At 40.7% G+C, this 19,326-nt stretch overlaps 1 protein-coding gene across 1 annotated transcript in view; it reads left to right on the top strand.

Moving 5' to 3' along the window:
• LOC128779381 (acyl-coenzyme A synthetase ACSM2B, mitochondrial-like) overlaps positions 1-19,326 on the top strand; it is a 36,673-nt gene that overhangs the window by 6,662 nt on the left and 10,685 nt on the right. Inside the window, exons 2-8 of the mRNA XM_053912613.2 lie at positions 569-779; positions 3,284-3,491; positions 4,663-4,806; positions 10,648-10,804; positions 13,954-14,033; positions 14,241-14,364; positions 15,556-15,636. Coding sequence (XP_053768588.1) covers positions 569-779; positions 3,284-3,491; positions 4,663-4,806; positions 10,648-10,804; positions 13,954-14,033; positions 14,241-14,364; positions 15,556-15,636 — 1,005 coding nt within the window. The remainder of the gene's footprint in view (positions 1-568; positions 780-3,283; positions 3,492-4,662; positions 4,807-10,647; positions 10,805-13,953; positions 14,034-14,240; positions 14,365-15,555; positions 15,637-19,326) is intronic.

The following is a 19,326-nucleotide window of genomic DNA, read 5'->3' as shown; positions in this document are numbered from 1 at the left end:
TTGTTCTTTAAGAAGCAGAAGACATTTCACAGCAATATTGTGAAAGTTCAGGAGGGCCACTTTAGCTTTATGCTTTATGATTATTTCATTTTTCCAACATTCACAACCAAATTGATATGCAATATTATTATTTTATAAAATCTAACTTAAATATTGTTATAGAGAACCCATGTAAATAAAAACTCTGTAGGGGTTTTTCATACTTTTTAAGAGTGAATAAGGATCCTGAGGTCAAAAAAGCTTACTAAGCATAGTTGTGGCAATTCTTAGACTTGGAATTTTCCCCATACTTACACACCAGCCCCCACCAAACAGTAGGTCTTCTCTCTTTCTTTTTTTTTATTGTTGTTCAAGTACAATTGTCTCCATTTTCACCCCACCACTCCCTCGCCCCACCCAGCCTTGCTTCCCACCCTCAAACCTACACCCTCTGGCTTTGTCCATGTGTCCTTTATGCATGTTACTTGATAGACCTTCCCCTATTTTCCCCCATTGTCCCTCCCCCATCCCCTCTGGTTACTGTCAGTTTGTTCTTTATTTCAATGTCTCTGGTCTTCTCTTCCTTAAGGCTGGCAACAGACCCCTGGACCCAGCCCTCTGGTGGGTGAGTGGTGATGGGGATGAAGTGAGGTGGAACTTCAGTCAACTGAGTGAACTCAGCCAACAGGTGGCCAATGTCCTCTCGGGAGCATGTGGCCTGCAGCGTGGGGACCGTGTAGCAGTGGTGCTGCCCCGAGTTCCTGAGTGGTGGCTGGTGACTCTGGGCTGCATGCGAGCAGGTTGGTAATTCACCACCTGGGCTGGCACTGTCTCTGTTGTGAAAGAAACTGATGGCAGAAATACAACCATTCCTCTCCAAAGATGCCCCCTTCACACAACGTGCTCTCCTTCCTCATGTGCAGAAACCACCTTTCTATTTATTTAAGCAAACTATCTACTAAGCATCATGATGGAGGTGGCTAGTACAGGGTGGACACAGCATGGCCTGTGTACTCATAGAACTTACACATCCTTGGAGAAAGACAGCCACTAAACTATTAATAGTACACATAATTATTTAATAACAATTTTGATAAGTAGCATGTGAATTTTATAAGAACCTATTAAAAATTTGCCTACATCCTATTTTTGTAAATAAAGCTTTATTAGAACACAACCATGCCCTGGTTACATACAGTCCACACCTGCTTTTGCACTAGTATAATGAACTGATTGATCTACAGGGGTCATAGATGTCTCAGCAGAAGTGATAGTTGGACTGAGAACAGCAGGATGAATTCAATTTGGCCAGGAAAGAAGGCAGAGAGCAGTGCTCCAAGCACAGTGAACAGCACAGGGAGTAGGGAAGCTTGAAAATTATGAGGAAACCTAAAAGGATGTCTGTGTGCCTGGCATCTAGGCAGCAAGGAGAAAATAGTGGCAAAGGTGCCTGAATAGATGGGCAGGTGGTAAACTGGCAGAAACTTGGGGGGCCATGATAAGGGTTCTGGACTCTTATGCCATGAAGGATAGAAAACCATGGGTGAACCGAGTGGCATGATCATATGTTTTTTATAAAAGTCAATGTAAATAGTGCTTAGAGAATGAAATCGAGAGGGCAAGAGCCAAGGTGTGAAACCCAGATAAGAGAGGAGGGATGATGTTGGCTTGGATGAGGTGAAGGACATGGAGATAAGTGGATAGATTTGAGACATGATTAGGAGGAAGGTGATAGCAGGGTTTTGTTTTGTTTTTTTTCTGATGGATGACATATGGTAGAGGAAGAAAGCCAGGGGGTTGAAGAAGTCACAGATGCTTGAGCAACTGTGTGGACACGGCTGCCTTTCACTGAAGTGAGGAACACAGGGAGAAGCAGATATGGGTTGTCAAGGGAAAATAAGAAGTTCAATTTGGTAACTGTTGAGTCAGGGGTACCCATTTCTATTCAAGAGGGATGAGAGTTCCAGTTATAAAACATATAAATCATAAGGATGTAGTGTAAAGCATGGTGACTATGGTTAGCAATACTGTGTTGTATATTTGAAAGTTGCAAAGAGAATAGATCATGAAAGTTCTCATCACCAGAAAAAATTGCAATTTTGTTAAATTGTTGTGGTAATCATTTTACAATATATACACATATCAAATTAGTATATTTGATATATGTGAGATATATATATATACATATATATATATATGTATATATATATATACCTATGTATATTTGACATATATACCTTAAACTAGTACAATGTTATATGCCAATTATATCTCATTAAAAATATGCATGGAAAAAAGTGAGAAGAAGTTGGATTTAAGGACACAACATCTAAGATGGAGTCAGAAATTTGAGAATCGTCAACCTTTAGATACAAGAAATAGGAAGTGAAGAGGTGTAAAAAAGAGCCTCAAGAAACTCCAGCATATCAACCCTTATGCACATGCCACCCTTCATGGTCTTCCTTACACAAAACAGGTATTCTCATCAGTAAGGGGGAAGACATACATGTGGTCAAAAAGGAAGAGTAATCAGAGGAATTTGAGCACAATAGTAGGATCTTGAAGCCCTATGGAAAGAGTGAACAGGCTATGAGAGAAAGAGTGAACAGGCTATGAGATATTATGATAGATTATAGTCTGAAGAAAAGCAGAACTCAGACTCAGTAGGGCTGTCATGATAGTGACACATCTGATGTAGTCAACAGGTCTGCAGTGTGGATCCTAAAGTGTTGAGGGTGGGAAGAAAGTGAACCAGAGGTAAAGCTATTTAACAAGAGGAACATGTGAAATCAGCTTCATAAAAAGTGTTACAAGTGTTGTTATTCTCCAGAAGAACAAAACAAATCCACAGGAGTCTCATCAAGATAGAAAACAAGAGCTAAGGGCACTCTGGCCTAAGAAAATGCATCTAGGGTCCCCGGTTAGGTCACTGTGGTCAATGTGGTATTGCAGTACCACGGACAGTTACAAGTGTCTTTCCTTCTTATTTTAATTACTATAGGAAAGTGTTTGGATACAGAAAACTCCTGAAGGACTCTGTGTGTGTGTGTGTGTGTGCGTGCAGGAGGGTAAGAGGGGTTGTTGGCCTTAGACTGTCAACGGTGTGCCATCAAACTCCTCATAGCTCTGACAATACAGAGAAATCTGTGTTTAAATCACTCTCTGGTCAATGGTCTGTCACTGTTGATACTCCCTACCCCAGCTTCTCTTCCCACATTGGAACCCACTGGCTGCTACATCACACTTCTCTAGGGAAGGAGACAACCCATCTTCCAGTTCTCTCTAAGCCATTTCACTTCTTCAGGCCTCGTCTTCATGCCTGGGACTATCCAGTTGAAAGCCAAAGACATACTCTACAGGCTGCAGGTGTCTAAGGCCAGGGCCATTGTGGCTGGGGATGAAGTGGCCCAGGCAGTGGACACTGTGGCACCTGACTGCCCTTCTCTGAAAACAAAGATACTCGTGTCTGAAAAAAGTCAGGATGGGTGGCTGGAATTCAAGACATTATTACAGTGAGTATCTGTATGGATTTTCATCAAAAGTGAAAACTGAACCAAACACTTATGTGCAGGTGCTTTATTTGGGAGGTCCGGGGAGTAGAGTGTGGGACTGTGGAGAGGAACTGTGGAGGGAAGAAGAAAAGATTAATACAACAAGAGTTACTGCAGGGAATAAGTGGGACCTTCTGAGAGCACAGAGAATGCCTCTCAGGATTGTTCCAGGAAGAACTGAGAAGCACCTGACTCCCATTGATAGAGCATTGCTGAGGCAGGAGATATCATCTACCCCACACTTCTTGTCTGCATACATGCATGCAGAGTAGGCCCAGAGTTCCATCAATGGTGGCAACAGAGAAGCCCTGGGCTTACAGAGAATCACCCATGGCCCACACTATAAAAAACACTATGTGGGTTGAAAGTCATCCAGAGATGTTCAATGAATGGAATCAGAAGTGAGGCTAAGAGCATGTGAGATAAAACGAGAGATGGTTCATATACTGAGTTTCCAGGCCCCTCTCCCCACCCTCTGGGTCACTAAACCAGGTTTCTTCCTGCAGCCCATGACAGCACAAGCTGGAGGAATTCGTTTGCTGTCACATGTCTGAAATCCCTCCACTGGAGACACATACTTTAGGAAACTCCTAGGGAGAACACAAGCTTTTTCTTTCTAATGACATGCACGGTGTTTAAGATAATTGTCAGAGAAGCAAACGTGAGACCAGCTCCAAGAGGCTTGAAATCAGGACACTAGAGGAGGTGCTGAGAGAGGTGCAAATGCTTGAAGGGATTAATTGATCACCTCCTCTTTATCTAGTATTGTGCTAGGGATCTAAATAATTAAATGAACTTTTGTTGGATTCTTGCTAAGCAAGTCATGTGTTTCCTTTGTGTTACAGTTAACGTCCTCATCCCATTTTATAGATATGCAAAGTGAGACCCAGAGGTGTTAAATAAGTAGCCCAAAGTTACATAGTTGATAAAGTATCAAATCTGAGTGGCTTTTAAGCCCAGGTCTGGGTGACTCAGAATCTCATGATCTTAATCATTTATAAGCCTCCTTTCTGGAGTGGGTTGGCTGACTTGCCCTTGCCAGAATAAGGGAAGGTGGGAAGGAGAGGCCACCAACCACCAGGACATCTGGTACCAGTGTAGATCTGAGAAAGTGACACTCTGTCTCTGTCAGAGGAGCGTCTACCACTCATCACTGTGTGGAGACAGGAAGCCAAGAAGCAGCTGCTATCTACTTCACCAGTGGAACCACTGGCCTTCCCAAAATGGCAGAACATTCCCATGCAAGCCTGGGCATCAAGGCCAAGATGGATGCTGGGTAAGAAGACCCCTTTCTCTTTACAGACAACTACATGACCAGACCTTGAGACTTTTTTTTTTTTTTTTTTAACTCAAACCCAGTTCTCCTGAGATTGGCTACAACCTGGTACTTCTGAAAAGACAGTTGGGAAGGGGGGCAAGAGGGAGCATATGTCAGCATACTGGGTATTCAGTGACCTTCAATGTGACATTTTTATTTTTGATAATGTGAAATCCGGAAACCTCTTTAGGGCTTTGAGCTGCATGCCTACTAGTTTTAATGATTCGCACAAGATTTATATGCAATTTCATCCTATACTGATCCATATCTTTCTTGTCCTTTGAGGTGCTGGTAATCTGCTTTCACGCTACCCACATTCCACAAGGGCACTTTTGTCAGCAGAAAATTACTTTTCAAATTCATTGAAGTGGGAGCTATAATTGGATTAATTAGATGAAATGAGATCTCAGATGCCAAAATTCAGAATTTCCTTCTGCTCTACATCAACCCCATCAGTGGAATCAAAAAATACTGTGCCAATGTTGTTTTGCAATTATAACAAGAGATCTTCAGGGGATTTTTCAGTGGATCCTGTTTACCATGTTCATGTTATTATTAGAACTGGAAAAATATCTTAATGCAAAAGCAAACCACAAAAACCCAAGTGTCCCATCTGCGAATCTGTGTTAACATAAAATTAAATTATTTAACAGAAACAATTGAATAGAAAAGCTATAGTAAAATACAGTTTCTAAAATCGGGTAAGGCAAATCACTTAAATATAACTAAGATATAAATCCCTACCCCACCTTCTAAATTTGTTTCTAATAAGCTATGACCTAATTCTCTTACAGCACTGAAAGTATAAATCATTTTCAGCAAGGGACACATATTATGATGATTCCCGGCCACAAGGAAGTTCTTCATGTTTAGCCTAAATCATTCTTGCTTTAAGATAAGCCTAATAGGCTGACAGCTATTGGCAGGGGAGGGGGCTGCTGGGAGTGGAGGGATTAAGCAAAAAAGGGAAAGAGAAAAATCTCATGGACACAGACAACAGTGTGGTGATTGCCAAGGGGAGGGGGTGGAGGAAGGTATGGGGGGGATAAATGGCATGGACTGAGACATGACTTGTGGTGGTGAACGCACAATATAATATACTGATGATGTGTTATAGAATTGTGCACCTGAAACATGTATAATTTTGTTAACCAGTGTCATCCCATTAAATTCAATAAAAAGGAAAGAATGGCCTCATACCTTTTATTCTTGCCCCCCAAAAGAAATGAAACAAGGCAATTTGTGATGCTTCAAGAATAGAAAACCAGGGGAGGAAGATGGCAGCGAGACAGGTGGGAGTGGAGTCCACTTCCCGCTGCACATGGGTGAAACACCTAGCCGATCTTCCGAGGAACAGAGCGAACAGCCAATGGTATCCCAGCATATATGAAGATTGGAGACCAACAATTGTAGAGAACGTTGAAAAATCAGACAAGTAGGTGGGAGCTGTGAACACCAGTACACCTGCTGTAAGAAGAAACCCACCAACACAGGAACCACCAACAGATAACAACAGAAGAAGCTGAAGTAGGGAGTGGAAGCCACAATAACCTCAACCCAGGACCGATCTGGAAATAGAACTAAATGGTGGAGAAATTACCCAGAACAAACAACTGAACGAGAGGGAGAGAGAGGCCTCAAAACCCAGTAAACACATAAGAATCAGCTTCAACACAACCTGTCCACACCTGCACAACAGAATACAAGATGGGGTGGATGTAGTGACCCTCAGTTAACCAGCGGGATGGAAGGACCCACCAAAGAAAGACCCAACAACAATCAAAACCCAAAGACATACAGAGCCCCAACATAAACGACAGCCCAAGACCAGCGAGCTCAGGAGATTAAGGAGACTGCACCACTGAATCTCGCAGATCTTCTACCATAGAATTTCACACCAGAAACCCGGGGAGTCAGAACAGATCGATTTAAGAAGCAGAGGCTAACCAGAAGAGTCTCACACACAACGGGAAGACAAAGAAACAACCCCCAAATGAAAGGAAAGGAGGAAGCCTCAGAAAGAATACTGAATGAAATAGAGGCAAGTCAAGGAAGAAATCAAAAAGTTTCTGGAGACAAATGAAAATGAACTCACAACAATCCAAAACTTATGGGAAAAAGTGAAGGCAGTCCTGGGAGGGGAGTTCATAGTGACACAGGCCCAACTAAAAAAAAAAAGAAAAAAGACAAAAAGAAAGAAAGAAGCATTTCAAATAAAAAACCCAACCCTACACCTACAAGAACTCCACGAACAACAAAAAACCAAGTCAAGAGCAAGAAGAACAAAGGGAATAACCAAGATCAGGGCAGAATTAAATATGACATGGAGACTACAAGCACAGTTGTAAAACTCAATAAATCCACGGACTGGTTCTTTGAAAAGATAAACAAAATCGACAAGCCCTTAAGCAGGCTCATCAAGAAAAAAAAAAAAAGAGAGAGAGGAGCCAAATAGACAAAATCAGAAATGAAAGAAGAGAGATTACAACTGATACCACAGAAATACAAAGGATTGTAAGAAATTACTATGATGAACTATATGCCAAGAAATTCAAAAACCTAGAAGAAATGGACAAATTTCTAGAACAATATAATATTCCAAAACTTAATGAAGAAGAAGCAGAAAGCCTAAACAGACCAGTAACAGCAGACAAAATTGAAGCAGTAATCAAAAAACTGCCAGCACACAAAAGCCCTGGACCAGATGGTTTCACAGGAGAGCATCTAAGGAAAGCACTTAAGGAAGAGCTTAAGTGCCCTATCCTTCACAGACTATTCGAAAAAATCCACAAAGAGGGAAGACTCCCAACTCTTTTTATGATGCCAGCATCATCCTAATCCCAAAACCAGTTAGAGACATAACAAAGAAAGAAAACTACAGGCCAATATCACTGATGAACATAGATGCTAAAATCCTCAACAAAATATTGGCAAACCACATCCAGCACTAAAAAGATCATACGCCATGACCCAGTGGGATTCATCCCAGGGATGCAAGGATGGTACAATATTTGCAAATCAATACATGTAGTACATCACATAAACAAAAGGAAAGACATAAACCTCATGATCATATCAATAGATGTGGAAAAAGCATTTGATTAGGTACAGCACCCATTTATGATAAAAACACCCAGCAAAGTGGGAGTAGAGGGAGCATTTCTGAACATAATGAAGGCCATAAATGAGAGATGTACAGCCAACATCATACTCAATGGAAAAAAAACTTAGAGCTTTCCCACTAAGATCAGGAACAAGACAAGGATGCCCTCTCTCACCACTCCTATTCAGCATGGTATTGGAAGTCCAACCACAGCAATCAGGCAAGAAAAGGAAATACAAGGCATCCAAATTGGGAAAGAGGATACAAAACTGTCATTGTTTGCAGATGACACGATAGTGTACATAGAAAATCCTATAGACCCCACCAAAAAATTGCTCGACCTAATAAATGAATCTGGAAAAACAGCAGGATGCAAAGTCAATATTCAGAAACTGAAGGCATTCTTGTGCACCAACAATGAAACAACAGAAACAGAAATCAGCTAAAAATCCCGTTTTATATAGCAACAAGAAAAATAAAATACCTAGGAATAAACCTAACCAAGGAGTTAAAAGACCTGTACTCGGAAAACTACACAACACTGAAGAAAGACATTAAGGAAGACACAAACAAATGGAAACATATACCGTGTTCATGGATTGGAAGACTTAACATCATCGAAATGTCCGTACTACCCAAAGCAATTTATAGATTCAATGCAATCCCTATTAAAGTACCAATGGCATATTTCACAGATATAGGACAAACACTTCAGAAATTTATATGGAACCACAAATGACCCCAAATACCTGCTGCAATTTTGCGAAAGAAGAGCAAAGTAGGAGGGATCACAATACCTGATATCAAACTGTATTACAAGGACACTGTAGTCAAAAAAGGCTGGTACTGGCATAAAAACAGACACATAGACTAATGGAACAGAATAGAGAGCCCAGAAATAAACCCCAGTCTATATAGTCAATTAATATTTGACAAAGGGGGCAGCAGCATAAAATGTAGTAAAAACAGCCTCTTCAACAAATGGTGTTGGGAGAGCTGGACAGCTACATGCAAAAGAATGAAAGTTGACCACCAACTTACACCATACACAAAAATAAATTCAAAGTGGATAAAAGACTTAAATATAATTTGTGACACCATTAGTGTCCTAGAGGAGAACGTAGGCAAGAAAATCTCAGATATTTCACGCAGTAATATTTTCACTGATATGTCCCCTAGAGCAAAGGACATAAAGGAAAGAATAAACAAATAGGATCTCATCAAATAAAAAGCTTCTGCACGGTTAAAGAAAACAGCATTAAAATGAAAAGAGAACCAACCAGATGGGAAAACATATTTGCCAATGATACCTCAGACAAGGGTTTGATCTCCAAAATATATAAAGAACTCACAGGACTCCACTCTTAAGAAGGCAAGCAACCCAATTAAAAAATGGGCAAAGGACTTGAACAGACACTTCTCCAAGGAAGACATACAGAGGGTCCAGAGACATATGAAAAGATGCTCAGTATCGCTAGCTATCAGAGATGCACATTGAAACCACAATGAGATACCACTTCCCACCTGTCAGAATGGCCATCATTAAACAAAACAACAAACAACAAGTGTTGGAGAGGTTGTGGAGAAAAGGGAACCCTAGTGCACTGTTGGTGGGAGTGCAGACTGGTGCAACCACTATGGAAAACAGTATGGAATTTCCTCAAAAAACTAAAAATGGAACTGCCTTTTGACCCAGCAATTCCACTGCTAGGATTATATCCTAAGAACCCTGAAATACCAATCCAAAAAACCTATGCACCCCAATGTTCATAGCAGCACAATTTACAATAGCCAAGTGCTGGAAGCAGCCTCGGTGCCCACCAGTAAATGAATGGCTAAAAAAACTATGGTATGTTTACACAATGGAATTCTATGCAGCAGAAAGAAAGAAGGAGCTCCTACACTTTGTGACAGCACGGATGGCACTGGAGAGCATTATGCTAAGCAAAATGAGCCAGGCAGTGAAAGACAAATGCCATATGATCTTACCTTTAACAGGAATCTAATCAACAAAATGAACAAGCAAGCAAAATATAATTAAAGACACTGAAATTGAGAACAGAGGGGAGATGGGAGTGGATTTCAGGGAAAAAGGGTGAAGGGTTTTCAGGAACAATTATAAAGGACACATGGACAATAACAAGAGGTGTGGGAAAAGGGGAGGGAGGTGGGCAGAGCTGGGATGGTGGGGAGGGGTGGGAGGAAAGGCAGAAAAGTGTACTTGAACAACAATTAAAAAAAAAAAAAAGGAAAGAAAACTAAGAAAAAAAGAATAGAAAACCAGTGGTCTATTCAAATGAACTTGAATTTAGCAAAGCTACTTGTTAGAATAATCACTTAAGAGTTTCCTTTATGCATAAACATAGTGGACATTTCCTGACTAGTTACCACATATCGAAAACTATACTATGTTCTGGGGATAAAGTGAAAATGAGACCCAATTATCTGCTCAGTCGTGTCCACTAGGGTCACACCTTCAGAGTGTTCTCCTCTTCTTGAGACAGAAGGTATGGATAGAGAACAACTCCAGTTTATACTTATATACACTTCTACGAGGTATTCAAACATTCAGGCTCACACACTCCTGAGCACACATATCTGCCCTGACTCACACACACATACACACTCATGCTCAAGCTCCATTCACCCCAGCATGCCCTGACATATACGTATGTGTGTTTCCTCTCTTTTATCAGCCTATGGACAGGCCTGCAAGCCTCGGACCTGGTATGGACCATATCAGACACAGGTTGGATACTGAACATCTTGAGCTCATTTCTGGAACCCTGGACATCAGGAGCATGCATATTTATCCATCTCTTGCCTAAGTTTGACCCAGTGGTCATTCTAAAGGTAAGAGAAGATCCAGTTTACACCAGATGGTCAGAGTCAGTCCAAGGTTTGCAGTTTCTTTCAACTCATCTAATTTTTACTAACCCTTGCCCTATAGATAGACAGTGTTCAGTAAGCAAGATGGAAATCTGGCCTTATAGAGCTCATGGTCCAGGGAAGTGGACAAACCCACATACAGATAAAAAGTATATACCAGGAGACAGGCATCATGCATAATTGGTTCACTCGACACACACTTAATGGACTATTGCTCTGGTGCCAAGTATCAGACAGATGGTGGTGAACCATCTATATAGTCCATCTATAGGGAGAGATGGACTATTGGAGGTGATGTTGTGTGTGTGTATCATTTCTTTTTTCTTTTTTTAATTTGAAGTACAGCACAGACTTAAGGTAAAGTGCATTGAATACAATTATTTTAAGTGTACAGCTTGTAAATAATTTATCTATGTTATACACTGTATCAGCCCGTTTGGGATGCTATAACAAAATACCTTAGATTGGGACGCTTAAACAACAGACATTTTTTTTCTCACAGGTCTGGAGGTTAGGAGTCTAAGATCAGGTAACATTTCTCTTTCTGATTTACAAACAGCTGACTTCATTCTGTGTCCTCATATGATGGAGAGAGTGAGCTCTGGTGTCTCTTCCTCTTCTTATAAGAGCACTAATGCCATCATAGGGGCTCCACCCTCATGACCTCATCTAAACCAAATTATCTCCCAAAGGCCCCACCTCCAGATACCATCACAAGGAGGTTATAGCTTCAACATATGAATTGGCAGAGGACATAGCATTCAATCTATAAAAGACACCCATGTGACCACAGCCTTATCAAGATATAAGACATTCCCACTTACGGCAGAAAGTGCTCATGCCACCTCATGCCATTGTCTACACTCCATAAATTAACCATTCTTTTGACCTCCATCACCATAGATTAATTTTGCTTCTTTTTGATCTTCATATAAGTGGAATCATCCAACGTGTAAACTTTTGCACCAGGCTTCTTTCACTCAACATATTCTCTGTTAATACTCTCCTTATTGTTGCACATATGACAAGTTTGCTCTTTTCAAATCCTGTAGTGTTTCATTCTGTGTATCAGTCGTAATTTTTTTCTATCTTATTGTTGATGGACATTAGGGTTATTGCCAGTTTGGGACTATAATCTATGAAGAGTTTTGAAGAATAAATAGGGTCTTTTACTTGTAGAACTTGAACCAATTACCCATGATGCCTGTCTCCTGATATATTCTTTTTAGCTGTATGTGGGTTTGTCCACTTCCCTGGACCATGAGCTCTATAAGGCCAGGGACCATTTCCATCTTGCTTACTGAACACTGTCTATCCATAGGGCAAGGGTAAGTCAAAATTAGATGAGTTGAAAGAGACTGCAAGCCATTAAATAAAATCTAAAAATGGTCTTGACCTGGGAGAAACAAAACAGTGGAAATGGGCTCATTTTGCTTGCAAAAGCACACTCAATGTTGAACTATATGTGTAATGTAGAGTTGGACCATTGACATCCTGGGGCCTCCAGATCTCTGTAAAAGTTCAGGGCCCACCCAGACTTCTTTTTGGCTGGCAACAGACACCTCAGGAGCAAAGTGAGGCATGAATGACATCCTCAATGTCAAAAAAGTCAGGCATCGTCTGCAATCTCTCAGGTGATTCTCTTCAAATGATTGTCATTCTCTGATTTAAACAAATTCTTACTCTGCCTCTTTCCAAACATGATTTGATGTGGCTTCTGTTAAGTGCCATGAGAACAAAAATAAAACAACAGGAAAAACAGATAAAAAAAATTATAAAATCTATTAGGAAAATATAGATTGGAGTTGTGGAGTGGGGAGACTAATAAGAGTAAGAAAGAAAGCAAAATAGTTAATTGCATACTGAACTTCCTGTAAGGCAAGGCAATAAGGGAAATGGCCTGATTTTCATAGCTTATACCAGTTCATCAAGAATACCTGGAGGAAATAATTGCATGATTTACTAATGTTAATCATTTTTTCTAGACATTTTTATCAAGTCATTTTTCTAATAAGTTCTATACTTAAATAAATTCTGTACAAAACAAAGCACGGGGCAAAAGTTGTGTTACATAACTGTTAAGAGCACCAGCTGCAGATGCTCCAGATGCACAACTGGCTGGTTCTGTGACCTTGTGTAAGTTATTTAATCCTCTGGGTCACCATTTTCCCTTCTGTAACGTGGGGATGATAATACAAACTCCATGAGGTTATTGTGAACGTTAAATGAGATAGCACAGGGTGTGGGAGGTATTGGTACTAGCTAAATATTTTTTATCTCATCTGAATATGTTTATTGATTTTAGAGAAAGAGGAATAAAGGGGGGAGAGAGAGAGAAACAGCAATCAATTGTCTCCCTTACGTGCCCTGACCAGCGATCTTCTGGTGTAGGGTAAATTTTAATAGTACTTCTGGGATGTCTATAAGGCACTTTTAACTTTTGAAAGCACTTTTCTACCAAAATTAATCTATTATAAAGCTGGCCACAGGAGATTAAAAGACTTAACCAAAACACATAGCCAATTTGCAACAGCAGTTGATCTCCTTCCCTTGGTGACTGGGGATTTACATAATCCTAAAGCAGGAGGGTCAAACTCATTTTCACCGGAGGCACATCAGCCTGGAGGTTGCCTTCAAAGGGCTGAATATAATTTTAGGACTGTATAAGTGTAACTACTCCTTAACGAGGGGCAAGGAGCTCAGCGCTGCTGCCGGGTGGGAACAAGGTGCTGGGCCAGATAAAACAAGATGGAGGGCCATAGTCAGCCCGCAGGCCTTGTGTTTGCCACCTGTGTCCTAAAGGTATGTTTATGAAAACTAGTCATTGAACTTCCAGGAATAGGCAGCTCGATTTGACAAAAATGTCCCAAATTAATTCTGGACCTTTTCTCTATAATGACAGAGAAAGTGATAGGTGGTCATTTCTCTGTTACTTTTGGCTTAAGGGTCCATGAGAATTGAGGCTCATTTGGCCTGAAATAGACATAGCAAAGAAACTGGGATTTAAATCTAGACACTGCAGTGTCACAGTCCATGCTCATAACCACTATGCATATGGGTAAGTTCAGCATTTGACCTGGTGATCGGCATCTCAGTTGGCTCTCTTTCTCCAGGTGCTGTCCAGCTACCCAATCAACAACCTGGTAGGAGCACCCATTGTTTACCGAATGTTGGTACAACAGGACCTTTCCAGGTGATAGGGCTTTGGGGGTTGGTAAGAACCTCTGGATCTATTGATATTTCCTCCTGCTTCCCTTACTTACACACATTCTCATCTATCTGAGTTACCGAATGAAGTCAACATCATTACCAAAGCACCCAGAATCCAGATCTAGGCATGGGCAGAGTTTGGTTCCAGGAGGATAAGCGGGGGAACAATTACTTCTCTTCTCTTCTTCAGTTATAAGTTCCCACACCTACAGAACTGCTTCAGTGGAGGAGAGACCCTCCTCCCAGACACTCTGAAGAACTGGAAGTCTCAGACAGGACTGGACATTCGAGAGTTTTATGGCCAGACAGAAACGGTACCAGCTCCTAGGGGGAACCATAAGCTGTTCAGCCTGGTGGGCTTCAAAAGTCTCCTTGAATTTCTTTTTTAAAAAAGAGCTACCTTTTATCATGTGCTTATTCTGTAAATATTCATTGAGCTATTTATTCTATTATATTTATCTATCTGTGGAACAGGTACTGAAAATTAAGCAGGGAATAAAACAGGCCAAACTTCTGCTCTCATGGAGATTGCATTCTCATGCAAGTGGGGGAAAGAGACATAGACTAGTAAATATATGACATGGAAGACAGTGAGAACTTCTATGGAGAAAAGTAAAGATAAGTGAGAGGAGGTGAGGTGAGATGAAAGCCTGGACTTTCAAAAATGGTGGTCAGGAAAGTCCTCTGTAGTGGGGTAACATTTTAGTAGAGACCTGAGTTTATCAAATGTGTCAGGCACTATACTAAGCTGCTCATACTGAAGTGAGAGTTAGGAGAAGAACCCACTAGACCCCCACCTCACCTGCTGAGATATCTTCTTGGAACTCTTGGGGCTGCTTGAGCACAATGTGGATTCATTGTGACACTTATCAAAACAACCTGGGGAGTATTTCCCCAGTGCCTCTTACTTGTGACTCTCGGGTCTTCTTCCTCCTCCTTGCACTCTTTTACTCCACATCCTTCTATGGCTAAGGGTCCCCAGTACCCCTGCAGAACTCCCAAGAGGGCTCATGGCAGTGCTGTGATATAGAGGAACTTTGCAAATGTGGCATAGGACAATGCAGTCATGGCAGGAGTGCAGCTTTTCAGAGGGAGCCTTGTTTAGAACATGTTCCCTTGGACACCAGCATCTCTGTAGGAGAATTTATTTCAGGATTCAAACAGAACTGGCCCTCTTATGGAAGGTAATTTAATCCGACGTGGTTTTAAACAACTTTTGGTGTCCATGGTCCCTTAAAAAAGTATGGCTCCCCTTAAAAGGTCTATAATGTGGTTGTTAGTTCCTTTTTCCTGGGGAGTAGTCAATCAGATTGCTTTCCAAACAATTTAGTGTAACACATCGGATGGGGGTTACAGTAAAGGGGAGAGAGCCCAGGAAAGGGGAGGAAGGGAACCACCAAATGTGAGCCATCTTCAGACTGTGTCAGGACCTGCTCTGCTGAATTTTTTTCCTATGACCTCATAACCCTCCTGAAGTTTGCCCATCTGTCTACTGCTTCCCACAGGGACTCACGTGCAGAGTTTCCAAGACAATGAAAGTCAAGCCTGGCTGCCTGGGGACTGCGATTCCCCATTACGATGTGCAGGTTTGTTTGGTGCACTCAGGAGGGAGGGAGAAGGGGGAAAACACAAATTTTTCAGTAACTTATTTATTACATTTTTCATTTAGGAAAAATAATGAAAAGAAAGATATTAAAACAATATGAAAAGGGAGGAAGGAAGGAAAGGCGAGAAGAAGGAAGAAAAGAAAAGGGACCTTTTTATATTCTTACTGTGCAGAGAAAAACACTCTGAATAGCCAGCAAATTAGTTGGCTAGTTAGTCTGATAAATATATACATTTTTAAAACAAAAATAGGGGTAAATTTTAGCATATCATTTTGTTACTTGCTTTTATTGTTGAACAATCTTGGGTGACCATCTTCCTGAGTCAATTAATGCTGACATGTGCCATGATTTTTAATGACTATATAATAATTGATAGTGTGCTTCCACCACTGTTTATGCATTTTGTTAATCAATAGATGATTTTTAAGATTTTCACTGGTAAAAACAACACTACAATGAAGATGTTGTAGCAATACCATATGATCTCACCTTTAACAGGAACCTAATCAACAAAACAAACCAGCAAGCAAAATATAACCAAAGACACTGAAATTGAGAACAGGCTGACAGTGACTAGAGGGAAGAGGGGAGGAGATTATAGGGGAAAGGAGTGAAGGTTTTGCAGGAACAATTATAAAGGTCACATGGACAATAACAAGGGGGGGGGGTGGAAACAGGAGGGAGGTGGGGAGGGCTGGGGTGGTGGGGAGGGCTGGGGTGAAAAGGCAGAAGACTGTACTTGAACAACAATAAAGAATGTTAAAAAATAAAAGAAAAAGAAACTTCCAATAGTTTACAAAGTGATTGTATCATTTTTCATTCTAACCCACGGTGTGTGAGATTTCCAGGTGCATCACAATTTAGACAACATTTGGTACTGTTGGTCTTTTGAATTTAACTAATATGGAGGGTATCAAATCTTGGTTTTAATTTTAAGTTCTATGACAACTTAATATTTTGAACATTTCCTCATGTGTTTATTTTCCATTCATAGATGGTGTTTTATAACATCTTTTGTAAAATTTTCTGTGAAAAACTTTTACCTACTTTATTGATTTTTTTTTTAACTCAGTTTGTTGTGTTGTAGAGGTTTTTATAAATCTGGATACCAGTCCTTGACACAAATATGATTTGCAACAATTTTCTATGTAGCTTGCCTAATTCTATCCCTAACAGTGTCTGATTTGAGCAAATGATAATAGTTTTGAGGAAGCCCCACTTGTTATTTTAAAGGTTTCTGATTTTAGCTTGCATGTTTAGATTTGGGAACCATCTTAACTGGTTCTTATTTAGGTATATTTTGTGTATTTCCTGAGGTAGGGTTTGATGTTTATTTTTTTCCTCTATAGATATCCAGTAACCGTTATTTAATAGATTTTAATCCTCCATTGAATTGCTTTGAAATTTTTATATTAAAAACATGAAATTATAAAAAAAGATGTTGTAGCTAAAATTTTGCTCCCTTCCTTTATTATTTCTTTAAGCTAAATTCCAAGAAGTAGAATTTGTGTATGTGTATCTATGGTTCTGTGTATAGATATGCAGACCTAGAGTATAAAAATTTATATTCTATTCAGTGTTACCTATGATTGCCTGCTCTAACTATGGTAACCAACTGCGGTGACTTTATGGAACTCTTTTTGTAGTACTCTATTTCATTCTGATAACAGTTCTGTGAAATAGGCTGATATTATTTCAGGTTCCCAGATGAAGGCATTGAGATGTATGAGGGGGGACCCGGAAAAACAGGATTGCCTTCTGGAGGGCAGCAGGTCCGTTGTAGTACAGGCTTCCCGTGCTAGATGAGTGTTCTAGGAACCCATCTATATCAGCATACCAGCTGGCATTGTTGTGAGAGACTGCATTCAGCTTCAGCGAATTTTTTTTGAAGACTCTTTTAACACATTTGCCCATTTCATGATTTATGAGCACATTTGCCCACATCGCACTGAGTATTTAGCATTTTGTAGCCCAAAATGGCATAACCCCCATGACCCACCCTTTCTATTCACCTGATCTCACCCCATGAGACTTTTTTCTGTTTTGTCTCCCTGGATGAAAAAAGGCCTGAAAGGGAAATGTTTTGCCTATGTGGAAGAGGTGAAGCAAAAAAAAGCAAAAACACTGAAAGGCATCAAAATCAATGAGTTCAGAGAAAACTTCCAACTTCTGGCCAAGATGGAGGCATCGGTGGATACACTGTGCCTCCTTCAACAACCAAAAGAAGGACAACAACAGATTTAAAAACAAGAAACAAACAGAACTGACAGAAAATCAAACTGCATGGAAGTCTGATGACCAGGAATTAAAGAAGAAACATTCATCCAGACCAGTAAGAGGAGTGGAGATGGGCAGCCGAGTGGGGAGGATTCACAACAAGGTGGCTGCTGGAGGACTGGGGCAGGTGAGACAGAATCTGGTGGAGTGGGCAGTACCACATTCTTGTACGGATAAACTGGGAGGAACAACTGGGGAGCGAGTCAGTCTGAGCAACCCAGGGTTGCAGTGCAGGGAAATAGATCCTCAAAGCCTCTGACTGAAAAAACCTGTGGGGGTTGAGGTGGCAGGAGAAACTCCCAGACTCACGAGAGAGTTTGTTGGAGAGACCCACAGGGTCCTAGAAGGTATACAAAACCACCCACATGGAAATAAGCACCAGAAGGGCCGAATTTGCTTGTGGGTAGTGGTGGAGGAGACTGGAAGCTGGCGGAGAGCTGAGTGGGCCTCATTGTTCCCCCACATACAGCACCACGCACAGTGACGTAGGTTGCCGTGCCCTGGTGAATACCTAAGACTCTGCCCTTTACTATGTAACAGGCTTGCCAGGACCAAAAAAAAAAAAAAAAGACCCAAATGAAAGAACAGATCAAAACTCTTGAAAACACTGGTAATCAGGATGCTCACAGGATTGGTTCAGTATGGTTGCAAAATAGAGGAAAAAGTGAAGAATATGCAAAGCAAAATAAAGGGAACTAACAGTGAAAGGAAGGAAACTGGGACTCAAATCAACAATTTGGAGCAGAAGGAAGAAATAAACATTCACCCACAACAGAATGAAGAAACTAGAATTTAAAAAAATGGGGAGAGGCTTAGGAGTCCCCAGGACAACTTTAAACATTCCAACATCCGAATCATAGGGGTACCAGAAGGAGAAGAGGAAGAACAAGAAATTGAAAACTTATTTGAAAAATTAATGAAGCAGAACTTCCCCAATCTGGCCAAGAAAATAGACTTCCAGGAAGTCCAGGAAGCTCAGATAGTCTCAAAGAAGTTGGATCCAAGGACACACACACCGACGCACATCATAATTACATTAGCCACGGTTAAAGAGAGGGAGAGAATCTTAAAGGCAGCAAAAGGAAAGGAGAGGGTTAACTACAAAGGACTTCCCATAAGACTATCAGCTAATTTCTCAAAAGAAACCTTGCAGGCAAGAAGGGGCCGGAAAGAAGTATTCAAAGTCATGAAAGGCAAGGACCTACATCCAAGATTACTCTATCCAACAAAGCTATCATTTAGAATGGAAGGGCAGATAAAGTGCTTCCCAGATAAGGTCAAATTAAAGAAGTTCATTATCACCAAGCCTTTATTATATGAAATTTTAAAGGGCGTTGAAAAAGAAGATCAACAATTTGAACAATAAAATGACAACAAACTCACCACTATCAG

Source organism: Desmodus rotundus, chromosome 1 (assembly GCF_022682495.2).
Source record: "Desmodus rotundus isolate HL8 chromosome 1, HLdesRot8A.1, whole genome shotgun sequence".
Taxonomy (NCBI): domain Eukaryota; kingdom Metazoa; phylum Chordata; class Mammalia; order Chiroptera; family Phyllostomidae; genus Desmodus; species Desmodus rotundus.
The sequence above is the reverse complement of the archived record's forward strand: the minus strand, read 5'-3'. Positions and strand labels throughout refer to the sequence as shown.